The sequence below is a fragment of the Nicotiana sylvestris genome, chromosome 6, assembly GCF_000393655.2.
Source record: "Nicotiana sylvestris chromosome 6, ASM39365v2, whole genome shotgun sequence".
NCBI classification, from domain to species: domain Eukaryota; kingdom Viridiplantae; phylum Streptophyta; class Magnoliopsida; order Solanales; family Solanaceae; genus Nicotiana; species Nicotiana sylvestris.
Genome location: NC_091062.1, coordinates 178,888,836 through 178,915,895, shown reverse-complemented (window position 1 = coordinate 178,915,895; position 27,060 = coordinate 178,888,836). Strand labels below are relative to the sequence as shown.

Below are 27,060 nucleotides of genomic sequence, written 5' to 3'. Positions count from 1 at the left end.
TAAAGTTACGGTGCAATTCATGCATCTACCTTAAATCAAATAATAAAAAAATGTATTATATTTCTTAATTTGTAATGCAGTTATTTTTGTTTTTAGTAATTTTAGTAATTTTGTTTTTAGTAAAACTAAAGTGGAAGAATTAGAAGAAAAAAAAAGATGCTTTTTTCAGCTCTTCTTGTCAGGGAACCGCAAAATCCATATGTTACAAATCACATGAAGCAGGCCTTATTACGTAAAATAGATTAATATTTCGCCTTCCAACTGGGAAACAATAAATACTTTTAAATATTTAAATTGTTGCAGGCAGCGGCGTACGGGTGTCATTTTAGATATGTATACATACATTACGATTAGGATGTCGAATTGACGGTTTGAGCTGAATTTGGACGGGTTAAAATGCGATTAAAATAGTATAGGCTGGCCAGTTTTCAGACTGATCATTTAAAAATAATTAGCGTTTGTAAAGTCATTAAAAGATAGCCACTATTTTACTGCAACATGGACCGGTCCAGCATAATATACTGGAGATCGGTGCACATGTGTATGAACTTCCAGCATATTATGCTAGAACTCCAACACGCGGAAAGTTCCGGCATAATATACTGGAGTTTGGAGCACATGTGTATGAACTTCCAGCATATTATATTGGATCGGTATATTATACTGGAACTCCAGTATATTATGCTGGAGTTCCAGTATACTTATGCTGCTGGAGTTCCAGTATACTTATGCTGGAACTCCATTATAATGTACTGGGAGTTCCAGTATACTTATGTTGGAACTCAAGTATATTATGCTGGAGTATTTTTCGGCTTTTGAACAATGTTTTCGTTCAGATTTATTTTTACATGAAAAGTGGCTAAATTTCGATTACTTTTGAAACTATGACTATTTTTGAATGACCACTTGTAAATTTAGCTATTTTTGAATTTCTCCCAAAATGCGTTGAGTCAATAATTAGACGGATCATTTGACCCGCTCAAAAGTTACGTGCGCTAAGATGTGTTGGGTCAAGATTGGCTAAAATTTGGGTCATAACCCAACCCATCCAACTCGGTACATTATTCGTACTGACGTCCCTTTTGCATGGGGACGCTGCGTTTCATGCCCACAGATCCCGATAGACAGGTCAAGAGCCCTCCAAGTTGGCTATCAGCTCAGCGGAAGATGTTGGTGCGCTCCATTTGCTTCGGAGTTTCTCATTTGGTTAGTATGATTTAGACATGTATTGTTTGGTATGGCGGGACTCTGTCCCGACCTTTATGACATTTATGTACTCTTAGAGGCTTGTAGACATATGTCGTGTACGGGAAAGATTGTACGGCCTTGTCGGCCTATGTTTTGAGTTTATAAATGATCATGTTGGCCTATTAGGCCCGTATGTCACGTGTATATGATGATGTAATAAGAAAGATACGTTATGTTGGTACTCGGTTGAGTGAGGTACCGGGTGCCCATCGTGGCCCATCGGTTTGGGTCGTGACAAAAGTGGTATCAGAGCAATTCTGTCCTAGGGAGTCTACAAGTCGTGTCTAGTAGAGTCTTGTTTATGGGTGTGTCGTGCACCACACTTATAAGCAGGAGGCTACAGGGCATTTAGGACTGTCACTCTTTCTTCTTACTCTAGATCGTGTGGTAGAGCTCACTTATAAGAATTCAAATTCCGAACTTCTATTTTATTCGTAATAAGACGCTGCCTACATTCAAAAAGATGATCGATAGGAGATATGTCTGTGGAAGTGTTGAGTTAGAGGAACTCGATTTTGCATCTTGCTTATGATAAGTAAATGTGAGGTCTTCAGCAGATCATGTGCGTACTAAAAGGTGTAAGTCTCTTCATAAGGAGTCTTGAGGCAAGAATACCTATCCACCTTAATGATGAACGACAATGAGAGATTTAGGAGATAAATATAAGTTTCAACAAGCAAAAGAAGCAAGATAAAGAAGAGTACGAGGTGCCCAGTTAATAACTCGGGTACGAGGTTAACAATGTTTATAACTCAGGCGGAGGAATATAAGCTTTTTGAGTTATATTCAATAGTAACAGAGATATGTACAATTGGTCGTACCCATCTCAGTTATGCCTTATTGGGGCTAACAGGTGTAGTTTAAGAAAAAGATGGAACATCAGGATCCGACTGGGATTAGAGTAACCCAAAATGGTGAATGGATTATTTGTGTTAGTTGACATTTCCGAAGGGTATTACAAATGTTCTAATAGATCTTCTTGTATGACACCCAGATGGTGTACTCTAGAATATTACAATTAGATGTGAATACTAGCATGATAAAAAAAATCAGAAGAAAGGCAATGAAAGCCTGGAAGGGATAAATATTACCTTAGTGTGACTCTTGTCCCTAGTCGAGCAAGGACGTTGAGCAACCCGAAGAACCGATGGATGAAGCAAGGGGAGCAAAAAGCAAAAGAATGCCTTGCTGAAATTTTCACAAGAAAGGGATTGGCAAAAATATTAATGAGAAGAGAGATAAGGAAGAATTATGAGTAAGATACGATACATGGACGACAACGGTAGATCAAAAAGATGACGGTATTACTGGGTCCATAGTAAGGTGAAGGAAGTGACGAAACATGATAGGTCTTAAGACAACAACAGAATATAGGCCATAAAGTCATATCCCCATTTCGAGAAATAAGTTCGTGACTCTAACGTGATTACCAAAAGGAAAAGTTAGACCCTAGAGTAATAGAAATCAGTATGGACTGGTGAACAAGATGAACTAAACATGAATTAGGGACTGAGCGATTTGATAATAGTCGGCATCATGAGAATTTCAGAGATTGCATTCCGGTAATTATAGAATGGACGACAAAAGAATACCCTTTAAAGGTCATTCAAGAAAACGCTTCCCTAAAGCAAGTTATCAAGCTTGGCTTAATATATGTTATTTTTTTATGAATTGTATAATTACTAAATAAGACTTTTTTCTTTTGTTTTGGTCATGTATAACATATCAAACAAAAAAAAATTATTTCTAAGATATTTTGACAAAGTTATTCATGGATCAATTTGAGCTAAAAATCAGTCCAACTTTAAATGGGTTGAGATGGTTGGGTCAAGATGCGTTGAGTTCAATAAATAAGTGGGTCAATAATCAGCTCAACCTTGGACGTGCAATTTGGACTTGAGCCAAATGTGACAGCCCTAATTACGATTGATATTGTTTGAAAATAATATATAAAATAACCATTAATTTGGGACAGAAAGTAAAGTTTTAACTTCACTACAATCTTAAATACAAACCACTTAAAAAGTAAAATTGTGACAATAGACCGACAAGATATACACCATTGACTTGCGGCCACTTCTCTTTCTAGTACAAGTGTTCCAACACTAATTTATCCATGTTTAATCCTTAGGAACCTATAGACTATATATAGTTCCTTCAAAATATTGCAAGTAAATATAATCAATCAAAATTACAGTTTTACGTAAAAGATACGGGCTTAAAATATGCATGGTAGTATCACGATCAAGAATAGGACTTTACGAAATAACTAGACAAAAGGAGGAGATGTTTTGTGATCTTAATTAGTTATCCTTTCTGTTTATTAATTTGTGCATTTTGGATACTCCATTGTATCCAAAAAGAAGAAAACAAACTGTGACTTACGTTGAATTATTTGAACGGAAGTATCTCATATCTGGACTAGAAACATGAGCTCCATTGAAGATGGAGACTATACTCTCTCGTATCAGATATGAACGAAGAGTTGATTAAGTTTCTAAAAGATAGAAAACCGTGAGGCTAGGCCAAAGAGAACAATGGGATAAGAAATTAGAATTCTAGAAAACTTCGTAGTGAAATGCACAAGACAAATATATGTTAAATACGAGGAAATTTACTTTTAATATACACTAATAATATACTACTACTACTACGTACTCGCTAGGGTTTACTGAGTTGATTGGATAAGTGGTTTTCACGTAGGAGACCCGAGATCGATTCTCCTCGCCAAGCAACTCCCTCAACTAGGGCTCGTCACACCGCGCTTGCCTAGTGCGTTTTACATTTCCTGTGTGGTCTGCGAGCTATTACACAACGAGCAGGTTACCTCGTGCGCACCCAAAGGGTAGCGGTTATGAGTTTCCCTGTTCCCCTAGGTTGGGTGAGTGGTTTCCACATGGGAGACATGGGATCGATTCCCCTCACCAGCAATCTCGTCAACTAGAGCTCGACGCACCGGGCTTGCCTAGTGCGGGTTACATTTTCTGTATGGCTTGCGAGCTATTGTACAGTGAGCAGGTTATCCGGTGCACACCCAAAGGTGGCAGTTATGGGTTTCCATGAGATTTTCCCCAAAAAAATAATTATATATATACACGAACTTCTTTTTACGTTGACATGTACAACTAACTTCGCACCATCTCATGAGTCATGAACATTTAATTGACGTGCACTAATCTACTGTTTTAGCTTCTACAACCACATTGTCTTCCACCATCTCATCCATCCTGACTTCATGATAAATTTGACAAGTGAAAGTGGAAATGTACCTTTCTTATATTGGATTATTTCAATGAAAAGATATGAAAGTGCTGCGCATGCATGCCTAATTAGGGAAATAAAAAGAAATGGATTTCAACCAAGCCGTGTCTTGTCGAAATAACTTTGAATACACCAAAAAGTGGGAAAAAGTTTTACCACTATATTAATTAAGTCGCCTAAAAATAATAGAAGTAACTGCTTGATCACGCCAAACTATGCCTTATAAAAGGGATTAAGCGGGCGCTGCAAATATAATATGGTTCAAGTTCGGAGTCAAATCTCACAGGGAACTAACTTATTTACTATAACTTTTAACACTGCTAATAATAAGCTCAAACAATTCTCGGATGCAAGATTTTTTAATGGCTAATGAGTAGAATTTAGTTAACTAAGGAAAAATAATAATAAAACTAGCAATAATCAAGAATAGAGTTGAATTCAAAGGTAAGATGGTCTAGGGTTATTGATTTCCCCAATTGTCGGATTAATTCCTGACATGTTAGCTATAATCTCGTTGTAACACTCTATAAGGAATATGAGTTCTGGGCTACCGCAATTATCTCTCGATCAATTACGATAATTTACTAGAAGCATTCTCTCGAACTACTCTAGTTACTAATTTATGCAACTCAGAATTATCCCACCAAAGCTTCGTTATCTCTAACCTTGCTTTTAAATTCAAGTAATTAATCTCTTAACTTACCCGAAAGTGGTGTTGTTCAACGGAGTTGTTCACCTTCCTTCTCCTTACCCTTGTCAACCTGTGCATGTTCAATTACAACCTCAGTGAGCTCTACTGACTCATTTGCCTCTTATGTAACTGGAGTAGTTGGCATTGTCTCTCTCCTAGATTGAGCAACTTCTTGCTCCCTGTCTAAATCTCTTCCATTTCTGAGACTCACTGCCATGAGCTGATTTGGACTATGCTCCTTTGGATTAATGTTTGTATCTGCAGGCAATGTTCCTTGTGGGCGATTGTTCAAGGCCATAGATAGTTGTCTCAATTGAGTTTCAATGCCTTTGATTGTTGAATCATGTGCAGCTAACTTCTCTTGCATCTTTTCATTTGTCCTAATGAGTTATTGCAGCATGCCTCTGATTTCGATCATGTTACTGTCCTGCTGTTGATGAGGTGGTTGGTAGGACAACTGTTGCTGGTGCTGCTGATTATAGCCATGTTACCTTTGATAAGGCACGACTTGGCCTTGTGGTCGTGCTCCTCCTGGATTGGGGTTGTGTTGTGGCTGGTTTGGTCTGTACTGCTGGTTTGATGTTGGTCCCCATTGCTGCCCACCTTGCCTCTGACCTCCAAAATTATTGACATAATTCATGTCTTCTCTGAAACCCTGGTTGTCATTCTCTCCACTCCACGAGCACACAGATGACTGGTTTATGCAAGGAGTGCATAAGCCTCCATTTGTGGTATCAATAATGTGCACTTGTTTCGTACCCATCTCATCGATTTTCTTTGTCAGCAAGCTCATCTTGGTCATGAGAGTGGCTATGTTTTCTGCATTTGTATTGTTTGGGTCAAGAGCGACAGAATGCACTATTGGAGTGAGTGTTATGTCTCTCGTCATCCAGCCTGAATTTTGAGACATCTTGTCAAGAAGAATCTTACACTCTGTGAATATTTTGCTCAAGAATGCACCCCCGGCTGAAACATCTACATTGGCCTTCAGACTGTCAGCCAAACCCATATAGAATCTTTGTCTCAGCATCTGATCCGGAATGCCATGTTGCGGACACTTCACCAACATACCCTTAAACCTCTACCAGGTTTCTTGAAAAGTCTCAGTCGGTTTCTGTCTGAATTGCATTATCTCATCAATTTGCCTCGTAATTTTGTTGGGTGGATAAAACTTGTTTAAGAACTGCTTGATTAGTTCCTCCCAAGTAGCAATGGAGTTTATTGGGAGTGTTTTTAGCCAAGTTTGGGCCTCCCCAGTCACTGAGAATGGGAACAGTAATAATTTGATTGCCTCAGGAGTCACATTCGACTGTCTTTGAGTGACATAAATTAATAGAAAGTTCTTCAGATGTTGTTGTGGGTTTTTGATGTATGGCCCGGAGAACAGCCTTTTATTCTGCAACGGTGTAGCATGTTGTTGGTAATCTAGAATGTCTCCGCTTGTATCTAAGGAACCGCAATTGCTGTGGCCAGGTTATCAACAGCTGGTTGTGCCCAATCATAAAGAGCAGCTTCCGGCACAAGAGGTGCTACCACTCTGACGTTTGGGTCATCTCGATCATTCCTGTTGTTCCCGTTGACGTTGTCTACGTCACCCATTTCAATTTCGAATTGTTCGTTTTGTTTTAGCTGTTTGCCCTTCTTGTTAGCCCGATTCAATGTCCGGAATGCTTTCTCGGGATCTGAGAGTCCTTCAAAGAGTTCACCGGTTCTCAAGGAGCTTCTAGGCATGCACCTGAGTCACAGAAGAGTTCAAACGTGAGAATTTCAATGGAAATATTTTTAACACCACATAAAATTGATCTAAACTAATAATCCTAGCAATTCTTCCAAGTTGCAATAAATAACACTGTTAGTTCCCCCGCAATAGTGTCAAAGTTTGATCACGCCCAACTATGCCTTATAAAAGGGACTAAGCGGTCGCTGCAAATATAATTCGTTTCAAGTCCGGAGTCGAATCCCACAAGGAACTAACCTATTTACTACAACTTTTAACACTGCTAATGATAAGCTCAAACAATTCCCGAATGCAAGATTTTTTAATGGATAATGAGTAAAAGTTAGTTAACTAAGGAAAAATGATAATAAAACTAGCAATAATCAACAACGGAGTTGAATTTAATGGTAAGATGGTCTAGAGTTATTGATTTCTCCAATTGTCGGATTAATTCCTGACACGTTAACTATAATCTCGCCATAACACTCTATAAGCAATATGAGTTCTGGGCTAACGCAATTATCTCTCGATCAATTACTATAATTTACTAGAAGCATTCTCTCGAACTACTATAGTTACCAATTTATGCAACTCAGAATTATCCCACCAAAGCTTCGTTATCTCTAACACTGCTTTTAAATTCAAGTAATTAATCTCTTAACTTACCCGAAAGTAGTGTTGTTCACCAACAATCTAACCAAGTGTTCTTTCTCAAGCAACACGAGATAACTAGACACGATTAATCAAGGGCCCTTTCAATTAATCACAAGACAACACGTAATTGAACAACCATAGAGTAAAAACGGCTCAATTATATCAAAACGGAGTCAAGATTTCATCCAATAATTGGTTTCATCAACCCTAGATGATGGGTTTAGCTACTCATACTAATATATAATAATTCACTATAGAAAGTCATAATCAACAATGGAATTAAAAAGTAGAAGATGAAAACTCTAAGGAAATTATGTCTTTCTCCCGTGTTCTTGCCTTCAAAATCTCTCTAAAAACAGCTCCCCTTCTCTTCTGGGCAAATTAGGCTTCATATAGGTTTAGGTTAGTCGCCTTAGAAATTACATAATCGACCCTGGGTTATTGGCTTCCGTCGGCTCGTCCGCGGCCGCGGACCCGACCGCGGATTTCGCCCAGTATTCTGCCTCAGTGCGTGGCCCAATGCGCGGTCAATTTGCGGCCACGCTCCTAGAGGGGACTTTCCCACTTGCTTTTCTTTCTCCTTTACGCTTTATTTGACTCCAAAACACTCTTTAGCTTCCTCATAGCTCGGAGTGGCTCCTGCAAAACATAAAACTCTTAATTAGAGCATTTTGGTATCTTTTTACATTCAAACATTGACAAATGCGGCCAAATATGAGTGTAAATAGTATCTAAATTGCATAATTATAGTCTACTATCACTGCTCATATTAAGTGCTATTAATATTTAGTAACAATGTAACATGGAAAATAAATCCGGTAACAGTTACAGCAGGTTAGATTACACTCGTTGTATAAACATTCTTATATGTGTGGATATTGTTAGGTCACTGTGCATTTCCAGATTGCTGTAATAATTTTGAGTGGAAACACCACTTTAAGAATCACAATCAATTAAGAGTACTGTTTCAGTCCTATGTTATACTGTGGCGGAATTATTACAGGCTTTCGATGTCTTTCAAACTTTTGCTTTTGCAATCTCTCTAATTCCTTGAGTCAATACACTTCTCATTACAAAGGAGACCCAATACATATGGAGGTCAGACATTCACATTATGCAACAACAATAACTAAATCCATTGAATTCCCACGAGTGGGGATTTGAGGATGGTGAAATGTACGCAGTCTTACGCCTATTCTGGAAGGCAGAGAGGCTTTTTCCGAAAGACAGACAGTCACAGTATGCGCTGCCAAATTTGGTGGTCTTTCACTTAAATCAGCAAGTTTCAAAATTTCAATTTTTAAAACCTCACAAAGAGCTCTTCCTCATAAGATTTACTAAACTAAATTTGATTTATCAAATTACAAATAGAGATGCCAATTGGACGATGAGTACTTGCTCACTGCATACTTATGAACTTGTGAATTTCCCCTTTTTTCTGAATTGTAATGTTGATTTGCAGCTGCGGATTTTAATTTATTAATGTAAAAGATCACAGACTGTTACAGTATATCACACACTGCTACAACTTATAAAGCATGTGGTCTATTAAAAGTTCAAGTCTTATGCAGTGATAGTGTAAAAATATTTACAAAATCAGATCACTAAGGTAATTACTGGCAAACCTTAATCAGTAACGTGATAAAAATGATAATTAGAAATATCTACATTTTTGGAATGAAATAAAGTCATAACATGTTCATGAGTTTCTATTTTTCCCTCTTTAGATCATTCATCTGCTATAAACAGGCTGATAGTGTAATATCCTCTATGCACAAAGTAATAACTCACGACAAGGCATGGCTATTCACAAAGTTGGTTTCCTTGCTCTCCTCCTCCTGTTTGGTGAGTGATTTCAGTAATTCTTAAACTACAATATTGAAAGACGTATCATATATTTCTTTCTGATTTTGTTCAACTAGCTTAAACTTTCTGGCAAAGTCATTGTGTTCTAAGCTTTCCCTGCAAATGTTAGTTATTTCGGATATTCAAAACAAAAGAGAGAAACATTTTGTAAGAAGAGTGTAAATTTTATAGCATGTAGAGAAAATATACCCTTTTCTTGCAATAATATTGTGATGATACCTCTTTCATCGCATAAGAAGAGAGTAATATTTAACTGGTTATAACATGTTATTTTCTAAGATATAATTTAGGTTTACTATAGACAGGTTATCTGTTGTTGCAAATTACGAATTTGAAAAATTTACATAGTCAATGTACCAAAGTTTAACTGTTAACATCAATGGCGGGTGTAGTGTTAAAGTGACAGGTTCAATTGAACTCATAACTTTCGATCCGAAGTATAATTTATATATAAATGTTCATTAAATTTGCAAAAAATAGTAAATATGAATCCATAACTTAAAAAATATAATGGGTTCAATGCTAATTAAAAACCTTAAATATTGAACCCATAAAGTTTAAATCTTAAATCCGCCTCCGGTTAATATGGGTGCAATGTAGGAACACATGTGCTAGGAAGCAAAATGGCAACTGCGGCGGAGGAGGAGAAGTCTTGTCCTCGGGATTGCATTAGCGATGCAGCTTACATGGTTTGCCCAACTCGCCATGGACGACACAAATTAATTGAATCCTATTGCGACAACTGTTGTACTTTACCTGAAAATTGCAAACTTTTCAAAGAGAATGGTGATCTTATATGTACTGGAACTGATTATTAGCTGTTGTCTGTTGATTCTCAGTTGGAAGGCGACTAGCTACTTAAATATGTACTATGTAATAAGGCCTGAGGTTATGCTCCTCAGGTGATCTCTAATGTGTCATGGAATTTGCCATTCCTTGACTAATTAAGCTTTTACTGAGCTAAAAAATTTTAATCATCTTATATACTGAGTGAAGCCTTTCGTCATAGTTAGACTACTTCTATGCTACCGTAATCCTCCTCCTTTCTCCGAAATTGAGACTAGACATGTTAAATGGGGTCGACCCGGCCCAGACCTGAATCCTTTTGGCCCGTGGGTCCTTAGCCGGGCCGGGCCGGTTCACTTTATTATAGGGGCCAGCCCGGATTTGACCCATTAATCAAAACATATTGACCCAACCCGGACCCGCAACCCCTTAACCCGGGCCCTAATGGGCCGAATCCAATTTAATTAAAAAAAAGTTAAAACTAATAAATGATAAAAATTTCAAACTTCATATATATATATACGAATTTGAAATTACTACATGTCCTTGAAGCCCCGTTAGAATAAAAATGAAAGAAAAATCATACTTTATTAACCTTAAGACTTGAGAAACATATGGAATTCGACTATTTCTATAACTAATAGTCTAAACCATATGAAATTCGACTATTTCGATAAGACGTCTCATAGTGTCTGGTACTATATTCTTTCTTCAATGTTTAGATTCAATTTTTTACCACTTGTCTGAGTATATATGTGAGCTGGTCCGGGCCGGTTGACCTGTGGGTCAGCTACCGGTTCCGGTCCGGTTCAGTGGGTCAAAATATTATAGCCCAGCCCAGGGCCCTTAAATTAATGGGTTGGTCTGGTTAGAGTTTCTTGGGTCATGGGCTGGTTAAAAGGTCAATTTTAATGGGTTATGTGGCCGGTTCATGGGTCGACCCAGCCCATTTGACAGGTCTACTTGAGACCGACTATTGTTTGTGAAGCTCACATTGGCAGAGTTACAAAGAGATGACACAAACATTAAACACACCCAGAAAAAAGAAAAAAAAAACATGTGGAATTTACACCAAATATCAGCACTACCCCACAGTAGTCGGCAGGTTCAGTCACAAAGAGAGCTGCAACGTTGAGGTGTTGCATACAAACTGTGAATTGTGATAGAAGCTAATGTGTGGTCCAGTACTAAGGACCTAAGCTCTGAAGGCCAACTTTCAATACGTAAAAGTTAAAACATACTAAATACTATGCCTCAAGTCCAAACTATTCAGAGAAGAATGCAGAACTCTCAGTCTAGCTATAAATTAGAACTGCCCCTATATCATAAAGCAATAGTTAGAACCCTGAAGATTAAATAGAGAATTAAACGAACTACATTAGAAAACCATGCAGTATCTGTGACCAAATGAGAACATATCTTATCAGAGATTACACAAACTACACGAAATGGAGTCATGTTGCACAAGCAGTGTGCTGGGTACCGAATAACTACATGTTGTTACCAGAAACTTGGTGATCCTCAATGCCAAGAGATAATCCTGATGTACGATTAAATTGGTCCCCCGTCATAAAAACTGAAGGTGGTTGCTGGTATCGTGGGCTCAAGCTTGATTCCAATATCTGATGTGTAAGTGCCACATCGTCTTTTGCAAAGGCTGCATTTGTGCCCACTCTGTGTTTCTTCGATGACCTCTCGCCATTAGGGCTCTCCAATGGCGACGACTCTGGGCAATCAGAATCTGGAGTGAGAGGCTCATGCTGCAAGGAGAATGATTCGTCCACAGAAAGGCTCTTGGTTGGGGCATGTGCTTTTACATGCTTCTCAACATTAGGGGACTCAGATGTTGGTGCAGGAGTCCCTGGATCACTCCTATTATCAGATTCTGGGCCATTGTCACCAGTTGGAGGAGCAGCGACCCCAGAACCAGGAACTTCTGAAAGAACTCCACTGAGCCGCTGTTGCTCTTCGATTATCTTCTTCAAATACTTCCCTTGGGCTTCTATTCTAAGTTGTAGCTGTTTCTGGACCTGTTAAGAAGCAGGAAAAAGGGGGTTGTTACCACTTTCACAAGCCTGAAACTTTTGCAGGACTTGATTAACAGTAGTCTGTCATGCAGGAAAGCATGCTTTCCAAACTCGGGGAAGTAAAGTAGAAACGGAATTAATTATACCAAGTGAATTTCGACTGATTTCACAAAGGCAGAATTAAGTTAGCCTATATATATGGCCACTTTGTTTGGTAGCCGTGAACTCGTGTCCATGAACATGTCCTAACAATATGCTCAAAAATGGTCATAGATATGGGAATTTTGATCTTCTAATATAGAATAATGTCAACCTATTGCCCCCCAAAAAAAACCTTTCTACTACAATTTTTGTGTTATTCCTCGTGCTCATGGTTAGATAGTTATGTGTAAATAGTCCTAGTCCCATATATAGTACGAGTAGAATGTCCTAGTCCCATATGTAGTAGGAGTAAAATATGTATTATATATAGAGGTCATCGTATCTTTATCAATAATATAATTTTCTCCCGTGCATTCTCACATGATCTCGTCGCCAAGCAATTTTCCGTCAAATTCTTCTTGTTCCCAAGGTTCATCACTGCTACAGTGATACTGTGCATATACCAATATCACCATCAGATCAGAAACCCTTGTGCGACCAAACCCCAAAAATTCCAGTCCCATCGAAACAGAAAAGTCAGTCACCGTGCCTCTTTCCGGTTGACGACTCAAGATTAATTTAAGTTATCTCCTCATCGATAAGTGTTGTGCGAAAACCAACACTACCATGTTGTTCGGAAACAGTTAATTGCTCCAAAAAAAAAACCTCACGCGCCGCCAGAACTAGGATTCCGACGAGCTATAGTAACTTTTCCAGTGCATGTGAGCCAATCCAGTCACTTTTTAACAAAACTTCTTCAGGACAACTTACTTGTCCAGTGATTCCAAGCCTACCCATATAAACTACATCAAATTCTGACAACTTTTATTTTTTCCGGAGTGAACAATGCACTTTTCGCGCGTGAACAGTGATTTTGCTGCGTGAAAAGTTTCTGTTTTCTGGTGGTGTTTTAAAACCTATTCTGTAGTGTGGAATTCGGCTTAGTCTCACTATTTTCAAAAATTTTCGGCAATCTAGTGGCCTTGTATGTCAGAATGATCAACTTGCACATATTTTCACCAAGTCCCCTTACTGGTCCTCGTATTAGTTACATACGTAACAAGCTCGGTACATATGATTTGTATGCACCGACTTAAGGGGGAGTGTTAGATAGTTATGTGTAAATAATCATAGTCCCATATGTGGTAGGAGTAGAATATGTCCTAATCTCATATGTAGTAGGAGTAGAATATGAATTATATATAGAGGTCATTGTATCTTTATTAATAATATAATTTTCTCCCGTGCATTCTCACACTCACAATAGCTTTTAACCCTTGACATAACAGAAGGATTAGGACCTCCACCACTAGAAAACAAAGGAAAGCTGGTATATTTTCGGTACATTATACCATTTCATATACAATGCAAAGATTAGCGCATATCACCCTTGTACAGTTGCTCCCTCTCATGACTCGCACAGATATAAGCCCACATTGTTTTTTGATAGGTTGGATATAAACCCAGATTTTTAAGAGACTCAACATACTCAGATACATTTTAATTTTCTTGAGACAAGGTAAGTAAATGAGCAAAAGATATTCTTGCAGGTCTCTGTTGAAGCGGCATATTGAAAACAAAAGGTTACAACAAAAATTATGAAGCCAACGGTTAGCATTTGCTTATTATTTTGCTTAGGAAAAGAGAAGGAACACTCCTGCTACAGAAGCAGCAAAAATAGGTTCTTCTCCACATTCCTTTACGGCTTTACCTGTCAATAAAATGCTCCCTAAGGACTATATCCATACCAATTACACAAAAAGCATTAAAAGAGCATACCTCCAGTTGCTCGTGCAGTCGCTTTTGCACCTCCATCTGCAGCTTTAGAGCCGTAGTGATTTCCACTCCTCTGTTAACAAGCAATTCTCTCTCGGGTCAAATATTCAAGATCCTTAAATATACAAATCACTTAGTTTTTGAGAAAAAACAAGGACTGACTATGTGGTCATTTTAGAATACAAGACTAGTGTAGATACATTCCAAGTTCATGCTTTCAGAAGAGATCTACACAAGCAACAAGGGAAAATCTACTCACGATGAACCATCCAAACTTGATAGCATATCCCTCGATTCTTTCTTATCAGGTTTTTTCCCTTGCAATCACAAGACAAAAGCACATTAGTGTGTTGGCATAACTGGAGTAGAACCAACTTCATCACATCCTCAATTAATCAAGTTAGGTTCAAAATATAAGGAGTACACAACCATGAAGATTTTGAATTCTATCACAGCGTACCATCAGATGAGGAATCTGGAAGATATTTAGCAAGTCGATATTTCTGTGCCAACAGAAAAATAAACGAAAGTCAGTTACCATAAAGAATAATTCAAGCACACATCTCCGTAGGATAAGTTGTACAAATAAAATATGGTGAATGATACCTGTAAATGGCTTTTTACGTGGTAAATGGTTAGGCCTTGTACACCCATGACTCTAAGAACGCCTTTCGGTGTAGCTCCTGAACCAGAGAAAAGAATCTCAGAAGAGTATAATAAATCAGTAAACACAAGGATACTGGATACTTCAGTTCACACCTCAAAGAATTATTACTCCTTCCGTCCTTTAATGTAACATCTTTTGACTGGCATGGAGGATAAGATAGGTGGACTTAGTAGTAGTTTACAATGAAATAAATGTTATGTAACAGTAGAAAAATTAGTTTGAAAGAGAAATAGTCGCATTAAAGCTTAATATTGATTTACTTCAGTAAATATGAATTTTAGAAGCTTGAAGTAGTTAAGTAGTTACTTTTAGTTAAATTATCAGACATTTTGGGACATTCAAAATTGAAAAAGTGTAATATTAATTAGGAAGGTGTATTAGTTGCCAAATCTAGATAATTTAATGATTAACTGATGGAATCAGTGTTATCAAAGGTGCGCTTACAAAGCCCTTAAGCCCTAAAACGAGGCTCAAATCATGTTGAGCGCTTCCTTCACTTAACGGGCGCTTCAGTATTGTCATCAAGGCTCTAAGGCATACTTTTCCTTGCCAAGAAGTGTAATCCTGAAGACGCGGAACTATCTAATTGATATTTCACTTTATCGTAAGTTCTCTTCAATTTCTTTGTCAATATATTCGATATTCATGCTTATAGATATTAGTCTTGGACTACACATACATAGTTGTAGTTTTTCTCTATTTGCGTCTTTCTTCTTTAAAGTCCACGCTTTATTTGCACTTTGCGCTCAACAAACCTTAGAGTTTTTTTGTGTTTTTCGCCTTTGATAACATTGGATGGAATATCATAGATCATATAAACATACTAAATGAAACTTACGGCAGCTTGCAGGTTTACCAAAGTTCAGTTACATATCTCCAATTGCAAAGATTTTAATAAACTGTATTTTTCTTTTTTCCCTGATATGTCGCATAAAGCTAAGGTTTGAACAATTATATAGAAAAATAACCAATACTGGTGTCAAGTGAAAGTTGATCGCCCAATTTTTGGGGCATGATTGCATTTACGTGGTCATCTACACTCGGTTATTTATGATATTTGTGTGCTTGCATGCACGGGGGGGGGGGGGGGGGGGGAAGAGACTGGCCAAAGTGGAAGTCCAGAAACTTACTATCCGGGCCACCAAGTTGTGCGACAGCATCAACAAATCGTTCATGAAGCTCATTGGTCCAACGCAGACGTTGCTTTGAAGCAAGACTAGGATTGTTGATGTTATTGCCTCCACTGGTCGGATCCATTGAGCCGTCATCACAGTCTAATGACTGACTATGCACTGCTGCATTGTTGTGGGCTAAGCTTGAACCTGGAACGCCTTTGGGCTGATACATTTCATTTATCTACATAAAATAATGAAGCAGTCATAAAACAAAGACTTAAAAAGTGTTACAAGAGGATTTTAAAAATCAGCAAACAAAAATAGAGCATTACTTTCTGAAATATAATACACATAAAAGGAAAATGATTTGTCCTCTTTATATTGCTCCAGTTTTCCCTGATCCATGTAATAAACATTGTCACCGCATACCTTTTGTCACATTTATAGCAATTCCCAGACCAACTAATCCTCCTATACCGTTGATAACTCGTCATTTATTAAAATTGTCTTAACCATCAAAGTATTCAACTTTACAGGGGTGGACCCACATGGATCTATGCGGTTGCTCCAGCACCCATTGTTTTTTACTCAGGATCTATTAGTTGCTAGAGGCAAAGGGAGCACCCAAGTCAGTGTGTACATTGGTTAATAAGCCGGATGAAGCAGCTCTGTAATCTCCTGTGTGCAGGATTAAATCTCCTCTCAAGCAATTTGTCTTTTTCAACCGATGCGTTTTATTTCCCTTTCTTTTTACTTTATTGCTTTCCTTTTTAATTTCTCATTTCCATTTTCACTTTCTTTCCCAATTTCTAGTCCCACTCTTCCCCCCAAAAAAAAAATGTTTTATTTTTGTTCCTTTTGTCATTTCTCTTTCTTTATTTGCTTTTCCTTTTCACTTTCTTTCCCACCCAAACCCCATCTTCCCAAAACCTGTGAAACTCCCTCTTCCTCAACAGTAGAACGAAACTCCTACTTCCTCGTCTGTTACAGCTCCTTTTTCCCAGATGAAACTTCACCAATCTTCTTCTCTCTCTCACTGGTCACAGCAGTTTGGCTTTTTTCTATTAGACTTTTGAGACTGAGAGACCAATCAAATATAGTTTAAAACCTTTTTTTTCGTGTGTGTGTGTGTGTGTAAATATAGAAACTTTCAATGTATGTTTATTCTAAAACTAATACTTCAGCAGTGACTTCTGATTTTTCCGAACTAGTTGAGGTTGCCTATCTGAAGCCATATTCAATCTATTCTACATATCTATGTCATTCCAATACTGGATTTTCAATCTAAAGATTATCTACACTAACAACCCCACAGGTTTCAAAATGAGCTAAATTTATATATTAGGACTAGTGATTTAACCAGTTGGTGAAGTCACCCCTGGTATTACATAATGCATTTCAGCTCAAGACCAATTTAAGCTGATCAGCCTTTGGCCTACTTCTTTGAAATTGAGTATTGGAATGAATTTTGAGGATTCATATATTGAACACCATCTCGTTTGAGATTGAGGCATAGTTGTTGTTGCAGTAGTATTGGAGTATACAATAACACATCCCCAAATTTCCATATGTTACAAATTCATAAATAACAACCCACCCTTGTACTTTGACCAGCTGTTTAACAATCCATTTCAGCTCATTATCCTCTCTAAAGCTTTGAAAAAAGTAGTCAACTCAAGCCATCTACCATAACCCTAAATTACATCTCTAAAACCCCACATAATTCATCGAAATAAAACATAAAAATTCACTCTTTAAATTTCTCCACTACACAACAGACCATAAAATCATGAAATTGACCCGACAAGAAGAAAAAAAAAACAATTTTCAGAAAATTGAAAAACACTAACAACGATCTCACAGAAGAAGATGAAATTGTTAAGAGATAATCATCTTACAGTGAATAGCACTACTCCTTTTCGCGATGCGATCTTCGAAATCCTTACTCGAGCAGTACGAAGTGATATTTTTGAATTTCTTAAACTTTATTGAGGAAAAAATATATCAGGGAAAAACTAAGGGGGGTTCTAAGTAAATAACTTAAAACTGACCGCGGGCAGGATCAGCGGACCCCAGAGACTGCCCCAGCTGAGAAAGACATTGTTGTTTAATTAGCCTGGCCGGCCCGGAATCTACTTGGTAATATTCCGGCACATTGTAGTTATTAAGACATTTTAATATGTCCTTGTTTTACAATTTGGCTTTTTTCTTATTTGATTGGTATTGGCTTTTTGGACCATCTCTTCTCTCCAATGCTTTCCTTTCGTTTTCAAACTTTTGTTTTTTCGCTTATTTTTTAAAGATATTTTGATAATGAGTATTGAGTAGTACTACTCTCCCTTCTCATTGGCAGACTTTTATATATGGAAATACATGCCACACTTTGGTGTGGCAGTGTTCTCTCGATAGAACCTTACTCGTATTATCAAGATCTCTTTAGTAGGATATGTAATACGTCCATAATGGCATGTTACGCTTTCTTAGTTTCGATTAGGGATGACAATTTGAGCCCGGACCCATTTGACCCATCTAAGATTGTGCTGGTCATTGATTCGCTTATTTATTGAACTCAGTCCATCTTGGCCCAACTCATTTCAGTTCATTGAAGTTGGGTTGATTTTTAGTCCAAATTGATCTGTGAATAACTTTGCTAAAATATTTTTAAAATAATTATTTTTCTTTTGATATATATATTTATGATCGTAACAAAAGAAAAAAAAAATTATTTGATAATTAAATAGTTCATAAGAAAATAACACACATTAATTAAAGCTTAGTAAGAGTTGGCCTATGATCCAAATTTTAGTCCAACATGACCTAGTCCATCTCAGCCCAAGTTACTGTTAGGAGAATTAGTTAAAATAGCATGGTCTAGCCAGTTTTCGAACTGGTCATTCAAAAATAGTCAGCGTTTGTCAAGTCATTGAAAAATAGTCACTATTTTGTTGTAACAGAGACCGGCAGCATAATATACTGGAGTTCGATGCACCTGTGTATGAACTTCCAGCATATTATGCTGGACAGGTATACTTTGCTGGCTCCAGTATAATATACTGGAGGCTAGAGCACCGGTGCTCCAAACTCCAGTATATTTGCTGGACCAGTATATTATACTGGAACTCCAGTATAGTAGCATAATATTTGAAAACTTTTCAAATATACATTCACCATATATTTGAAAACAAAGAAGAAACATGTTTCGTTTGACAACCGAACATGCACTTAAATTTTAAAGTTTTGGAATTTTTTGTATTTCAAATCTTGATTGCCGTGTTCTTTCAAGTTCTCGCCAAATTCTATACTTAGTCTTCCGTGAATGTTTACTGAAATTTTCATAGCTTGCCTGCAACCTTTTTGCGATTACAAGTGGAGTATTTTTCCGGATTTTGAACAGTATTTTCATTCAGATTTATCTTTACATGAAAAGTGGCTAAATTTCGATTACTTTTGAAATTGTTGCTATTTTTGAACGACCACTTATAAATTTGGCTATTTTTGAATTTCTCCCGAAGAATTATGGACCCATTTATTTATTGACTCAACCTATTTTAACTTGCCCAAAATAAGCTTAACCTACCCATTTGACGCCATTAGTTCCATCTTAGAAGAAGGATTACCTTCTCCCCCCTCACTTAACTAAAAGGGTTGCCGCTCATGCCCTTTTTGATTTGATTTAGTAGGGCTCTGGATAAGGTCCTTACTTAAAAAGGCTTCAACCCCCACTGATCTACAATCTCCCTGGATGCTATATTATCCAAACTCCACGCGTAATGTTTACATTAGATCAAAAAAATTAGTATTAGAAGGTACCTACTAAATTAAGAAAAATAATTATCATACATTTATTAGTTTGTTATAAACGCTTGATGGATAAATATTTTTCCTTTCATTTTTAGTCTTAAGAGGTACAGACAAAGACATGCTGATACGATACTATAAAAAATGGTAAACTTTTTTTAATTCATTAAAGCTGGTATCTAGGTAATTCTACTCCACTTTATTTGATTGAGTGGGAGAACCAAATCGTTTTATTTGGAAGTTAATGAAACATCTGATTTAAAACTGATGATTCAGTATCGATCTAACAATAGAGCTGTGATATATAATCTCTTTTTCCAATAGTTTAATTATTTTATGTACTTCAAATCCAATTCAATGCATCTCTTTTCCAGCTATAAATTATTGTCTTTCATATGCCTTAGAACTGCACTCTAAGTCGTTTGGCAGGAGGTATTAGAAAAAATAATCCAAACATTAGCTCTGTGCATTACTAATACCTTGTTTGGTATATTTTTTCAACCTTTGTATACTTGGTATTATGCTATGTATAAGCAATGCATAAGAAACCATGACATTAGTAATGCAAGGGTTTTTAATGCTTGCATAAACATGAGGAAAGACCTAATTGCCCCCCTCAAATCCCTAATAAAAGTCTTTCCCCATATTATTAGCAAACAGATTTCCTCTGTATGCTTTGGCCATGGAAAAGCACAGTTAATTTTTATCTATAAAATTAATTTTTATAGCTAAAGTTAAAAATTATGGAGGGTACTTTTGTAAACACCCAATTTTTAAAAAATTATGCAATGTTTTAATACACCAAACCAAACAGTGGATAAAAAATAATCTCAGTATAACTAATGTTAACATAACTAATGTCAGCATTACTAATACCAGCATTACTAATACACTTTATTCAGCACTATTGTTATACCTCTTACCAAACGACCCAAATCTTCAACTATTATTTTGATTCTCTCATCTTGAGCAGGTGTTTGGAGTTTCAAGGAGGGCTATTCATTTGGATCGGATATCCGAAATCCAAACCAATTCGCTCAATTTCCGATTTTGGATTTTGGATTTTGGATATTTGGATCGGATTTTGGATTATGTTTATTAAAATTTCGGATATTCGGTTCGGATTCAAATTGGTATAATTTTAACCCGATCCGACCCAAAACTCGAAATTATTAAGTCATGTATAAATACTAAACTTTAATTTCGGATAGTTAGTACCTCTTTTACATCTTCCTCTAAGTTATTACCTTTACAATTGCTGGATTTAGCTATATTGGTACCATAGTACCCTCATAATTGCATAACATAAATTTTTCTTGCTGTATTACCTTTTTTACAAAGAAAATATACGTATGAGTTTGCAACTTGAAGCACAACAACTCAAACCTCCAGAGAAATATTTTCTTAGAGATACAATGTTGATAAAAGGGATGAAATGCAAAGAGATATTTGTATTAGCACAGAACACAAAAGAAGCAGATAAGGCAGATGCATTAGCCGATTAGATTAGCAATAGCCTTAATAATACGTATAATTCGATTCGAAATTCGAAATATTGATCCAATCCAAATTTTAAAATTCGATCCGAACTGATATTAATTCGGGATCGGATTCAGATTGCATTTTGTTGAATCCGAAATCCGAACTTCGAATCCGAAATAATGTACTAAATCCGATCCGATCCGATCTGATCCGAAGCCCTAGTTTCAAGTGACACAATTGGAGATGACTAGACCTTTTTGGCATTCTTTAATTAGAGAATCTTATTGAAGAACTAACCCGAATAGTTGCCCACTTAATCTATTAAACACAAAATAGTTGTCAAATGTATAATATGTAATTCATATATAATTAATGTATAATCTATGTATACCGATTAAAAAAAATAAATATTGAATCTAGCTGGCTATTTGTATAGCAGTACCAATCTTATTCTTAGCTTAATGGGGTTGTCAAGAAGAATTTGTTTTAATTAATTTTTTTAGTAAGTGCTTACACAATGATATTCAAGAAAAGAAAAGATTATCCTTTTTGGAGTTCTCTGATCTGACACCAAATACAAAGTGGTGAATACCATTCTTTTGTATATTTGTCTTTTGCTCAACTTAGGAGCCACTGCCACTCGGATTTCACAAAGAGAAGCTGCCTTCTTGTCTTAGTAAGACATATTCCTTCGTATCTTGTCACCAAAATAGAAAAATGAAGTTTTGTGTACCAATATATTAAACTAATCATTTTCTTTAGTTTTGTTTCTTAATATTTTAATGACTTTAGTTTTGTTCTTTACCACGAGAACGGAGATGCTATTTCACTGCCTCCAACTCCAAGTTTGATTTCTGAACGTAATATTTTCTTTTATATGTTGATCCACAGGTAATGTCACTCGGCAAAGTGGCATTTGGCATGTCTAATGGTAGAAAAAGAGGGATCGTGATAACATCATCTACGTCCATTCAATTTAGGAATTTTTACCTCATATAACAAAGATTAATACCTTATTTATTTTAAATAAATATCATTTTAAAATATTATATTCTATAGATACCTTTTAATATTTATAGCAAAATATCTATTTTTGGTTACCTCCTCCCCTTAAGCCACTATATACACTATTTTTTATTTTTCTCTCTCCTTTTTCAGATTTTTCTCTCACATAATTACCGTATTTGATGTAAACTTCTCACTCCACATTCTCTCTCTAATTTGATACACTCCATCCTCTTTCCTCATCCCAGAAAACACTAAAAAAAGAGGGTTTGATTGATTTACTCAACTTTGTGCTTTTGATTATGTAATTGAACAGACTCTTGTGCTTGGGCCCTGGTTGAATTGAGGGATTTTCGAAAAGGAGTGAGTGGCAGCATCCAATTTCTGTTGTATTTGTCGTGATTTAGTCGCCTTTAGGGATTTCCGTTTAGAAATTTTCGATATAGAAATATTCTCCGTAACAACGACAACCAGAGGCAACAGTGACGGCGAGATGACATTAGGGTTGTTCTTGAGCAAAGACGACGGAGTTTGGGGCCGAACAACTTGAATTTTTTGCTAATATATTTCATTGTATTTCAATGTATCTCGATGTATTCTATGTATTTCATTGTATTCATTATTTTTTTTCATTGCATTTCAATGTATCCTGTTGTATTTTATGTATTTCATAGTATTCACTGTCTCGCTATATTCCATGAATATATTCATATATATTTTTTAATTAATATAATCTATGTATTCAGATGTATTATATAATTTCTCTGAAGATTGCTATATTTTTGGGGAGTTTTTCGATTGAGAATCTTTTTTATAACTGAAAATACAAAATTTGTGTGTTATAATTGAGTTTGTTGAGTTATATTATGAGTCTATTATGTTAATTTATTCACTTTCCGTTTAAAAAAGTGTAGTCTCATATTTCACGCCTAAAATGCTACTGTATTCATGAATACAGTAGTTTAAATACATCAAATACATCTTATAACAATAAAAAATATATCTACAATCCGTAATATAGCAAATAATATCTATAAATAACTAATTACCACTAAACGATAGTGCTTTATGAAAATTTCTCTTCAATTTATCGTGAAGTAGATTCCTCATTCAACCATATTTTTAATTAGCGAAGGGAAGAATTTTCATTATTGCTAGCACATTAACCGAGCTATGAACGCCGTGGGAGTGGGCTTCCAAAATGAAGCTCGGGCCGAGATCAATATATTGGGCTAGTCACACACTTGGCAGACCTATAATAATTGCCAATACGAGGACAATGGACTTCGCTTTCAACTTACAATAAAAGGGTCTTTTTTTTCTTCATTTCGTCACTTGCTAGCTTACCCGCAGAACCAGCATCATCTGTTTGCTTGACCACTTTTGTGATAAGGCACTTAAAATAATTACATCTAATAATCAAATATACAAAAAATATGAATACTATATGCATATTATACATATTATATATATTATCGACTATTATTTTTTGGAACGGCTATACTGTATATTTTTTCCTATAAATTATCCCGGGGGACACAATGTATTTCATTCTTTCTTATTTTCTCCTCTAACCAAACAAGGGAATGAAGAGCTAATTATTCTCGTTATGTTCTTGCTTCCCATTATTTCTTATTATTTTGAAAAAATCAGTCAAAATAGTTTTCCACCTAATCAGTTAAATTAAAAATAGCTGACAGATGTATAATATGTGTAAATTTTATATATAATATTTATAACCATGTATACTTACTAGAAAAAATAAGTAGTAAATTCGACCGGCTACTTGTGTAAGGATCCCTTCAATTTTTAGGAAAACTACACAGTTTAACTGCTACTATAAAAAAAATAGCCGAAAAAATATATATTGTTGTAATTAATATATAGTATACAAAAAATATACATATCTTATACATAATAAATAGGCAAAATACATAAACGGACACTTAAAGTTGGCCCCAGATGTCTCTCTCACACTCCAACTTACCAGGTGACCATATAAACACTTTATGTTGGTTTTTAGTATGTCTCGTAAAAACTCTGTGGTGACATGGCAATATGAGTGTGTCTCACTCATATTTGAGCGCGTGAAGGTGCATATTTGATCTTTCCTTGTTCTGAAAGATGGATTTCACATTACCTTTTTTTTCTCACCTTACCATCTTCTCTTTGCCACAAGCTCTTCTTTTCCATTTGTCTTCCACCATATGAGCTTTACCAAGCTTCACTCTAATACCCAAAACAACCATGTACATAAGCCCTTTAAGTCAAAAAACGAGCAACCCCATTACCACCAAACAACTCGCATACAGAAGTACAAAACACCATGTAACCATCACCATCTTCTCAACCCAAAAACAACAAAAAACTTGTCAATTTGTCCAAAAGTAACATGAAGAAGAAAGAAAAACCTTGTTACCTCCTCTCCTCGTAAACAATATCTGAATTATTCAAAAGCAATAACATTTAAGATTAAGAAGAAGAAAAATATAAACAGTAACATTTCCTGCAAAAAAAATCTGAAAAATAATAATTTCGGCGAAATTTTAATTTTTTCCGGCAAAGCTTCATTTTTTTCTCAACAATAACCAAATTAATCTTTGTGACTTAAATCTGAAAACAAATCAGATTTATAGCTCAAAAATTCCGACGAAGTTTTATTTTTCCGGCGAAGTTTCGTGAATCTAAAGAAGAAGAATCAGATTTGGAACTTTCAAAGAAATTTCGACGAAAGCTCCAACGTGAAGAAAAAGAAAAAAAAAGATCAAATTTCTGGAGAAGAAGACAAAATTGAAAAAGAATTGCCAGAAATTAATTTTTCGGCAAGGAGGGGTCGTTGGGGAAGATGACAGCGGGTAGGGTTGGAAGAAGAAAGAATTATTCTTTTTGAGTTTTTTAAATCAAGTTATTATTAAGGTGATAATATTTTTATTTTGAAATTACATGTGTCATTATTTCATATGTTGACTTGACATGTCAGCAGAGAGTGTATTCACGGAGGTAGACTTACAGACACAAGTGTATTGGTCAAAATCTGACCGTCATGACCGAGCTGACCAACGTCCCGTCTAAGTGACCGGCCAGTGAAAGATAGTATAGCCCGCTCCATATCCCTTTCTCGGCATCCGAAAGGTCGGCAAGAGCAGCGCCTAAAAGCACGACTAAGACACTTTGGAGGCAAAAGGACGTCGAGCCAAGCAAAGGACAAGGGTGTCACGACTATATATAGCAAGGGAAAGCTTTCAACAGGGGGCGACGAATTCTCCTATCTCTCTCTAAAGCTAAAAAGCTCTCTTCTAGTATTCTTGATAGAGAAGAGTGAATCTCTAGGAAAACATGTAAAGCGGTCTCCTCATCGATTTATGGGAGATACAATATTGAATCTCAATAAGATCATTTACATTTCTTCATCTTAAGTATGATCTACACTGCTAGCTCTTTGATCTGGAATTTATTATGTCTGACTAAGATTTGCCTCTTCATCTTTGATTGATTTTTTCAAAAAAGTTTCAATATCTTTTAGTCAAACAATTTGGCACTGTCTATGGGATTTCTTAGTGAAATTTTCTAGTCTTTCCCAGATCAAAGACAAAAAATATGATCACTCACCAAAAAGAGTGCAAAGGAAAAATCCAACCCGCGTGAGACAAAGGAGCAGTGCAATAGAGGGAGGAGAGATGAACAAAATTATCAAGCTTAGAAACCTCAGCCCCATCAACCATCGATACGCCAAACAAGGCAAACGATGTTACCAATCAGTTCTCCCCCATCGGACCACCAAACAGGGGCAGGGAAAGTTTCATTCTAACACACCTCCTAATCTCTGCTTAAGTAGGAATACAATGGCCGCGCAGGCGAATGAATAAAGAAACACCTCAATTAAAGGACGAAAAACTACTGCAAAACAATTGTGATCCCGCCCGCCGGAGACACCTCCGAGTTGGAAGACAGGGGTCAGACAAGGAAACTACAATTCGTGAACAGAGCGAACCTAAGCGAAACAACAATATTTCACATTCTCCGACATTGTACCCTCCGTTGCGAGCAATGCCAAACGGACTGGGACTCACCCAGAAGATATCTGGCTCTCCAAAAACTGGAACGACGACGGGTTACTATTTCGATAAGTTCGAAATAACACCCTTTAAGGTGAAGGGCCTTCGCCAGGAGAAGAGTTCGACTTCGATCGAATGACGACGGGTTACTATTTTGATAAGTTCAAAATAACCCCCTTTAAGTCCAAGGACCTTCGCCAAATCGAATGACAGATTACTATTTCAATAAGTTCGAAATAACACCCTTTAAGGCTAAGGACCTTCGCCGGGAGAAGAGTTCGACCTCGATCGAACGACGACGGGTTACTATTTCGATAAGTTCGAAATAATACCCTTTACGGCCAAGGGCCTTTGCCAGGAGAAGAGTTCGACCTTGATCGAACGACGACGAGTTTCTATTTCGATAAGTTCAAAATAACACCCTTTAAGGCCAAGGGCCTTTGCCAGGAGAAGAGTTCGACCTCGATCGAACGACGACGAGTTACTATTTCGATAAGTTCGAAATAACACCCTTTAAGGCAAAGGGCCTTCGCCGAGAGAAGAGTTCGACCTCAATCGAACGAAGATGGGTTACTATTTCGATAAGTTAGAAATAACACCCTTTAAGGACAAGGGCCTTTGCCAGGAGAAGAGTTCGACCTCGATCAAACGACGATAGGTTACTATTTTGATAAGTTCGAAATAACCCCCTTTAAGGCCAAAGGCCTTCGCCAAGAGAAGAGTTCGACCTCGATCGAATGATGACTGGTTACTATTTTGATAAGTTCGAAA

The 27,060-nt window shown here is 36.6% G+C and overlaps 1 protein-coding gene, 1 long non-coding RNA gene and 1 other non-coding gene across 3 annotated transcripts; 2 read left to right on the top strand and 1 right to left on the bottom strand.

Moving 5' to 3' along the window:
* Positions 1-6,240: 6,240 nt before the first annotated feature.
* Positions 6,241-6,347, top strand: LOC138872259 (small nucleolar RNA R71). The gene has a single exon (XR_011400726.1). It is a non-coding gene; the product is annotated as a small nucleolar RNA R71 (small nucleolar RNA).
* Positions 6,348-9,289: 2,942 nt separating this feature from the next.
* Positions 9,290-10,419, top strand: LOC104235076 (uncharacterized). The gene is made up of 2 exons (XR_011400325.1): positions 9,290-9,416; positions 10,038-10,419. It is a non-coding gene; the product is annotated as an uncharacterized lncRNA (long non-coding RNA).
* Positions 10,420-11,575: 1,156 nt separating this feature from the next.
* LOC104235074 (myb family transcription factor PHL7-like) lies at positions 11,576-18,018 on the bottom strand. The gene is made up of 7 exons (XM_009788751.2): positions 17,848-18,018; positions 15,965-16,190; positions 14,774-14,850; positions 14,628-14,670; positions 14,427-14,484; positions 14,171-14,240; positions 11,576-12,253 (listed from the first exon to the last, which is right to left on the bottom strand). The coding sequence occupies exons 2-7, from the start codon at positions 16,179-16,181 to the stop codon at positions 11,714-11,716; spliced, it is 1,005 nt and encodes a 334-aa protein (XP_009787053.1). The 5' UTR covers positions 16,182-16,190; positions 17,848-18,018; the 3' UTR covers positions 11,576-11,713.
* Positions 18,019-27,060: the final 9,042 nt, after the last annotated feature.

What these genes read in the sequence shown, in the direction of transcription:
- LOC104235074 (XM_009788751.2), bottom strand. Translation starts at nt 16,181, where the DNA reads ATGTATCAGCCCAAAGGCGTTCCAGGTTCAAGCTTAGCCCACAACAAT. An exon ending in TCCAGATTCCTCATCTGATG is followed by an intron (nt 14,485 to 14,627) that starts GTACGCTGTGAT and finishes TGTGATTGCAAG; the next exon opens with GGAAAAAACCTGATAAGAAA. An exon ending in GACTGCACGAGCAACTGGAG is followed by an intron (nt 12,254 to 14,170) that starts GTATGCTCTTTT and finishes GCTTCTTAACAG; the next exon opens with GTCCAGAAACAGCTACAACT.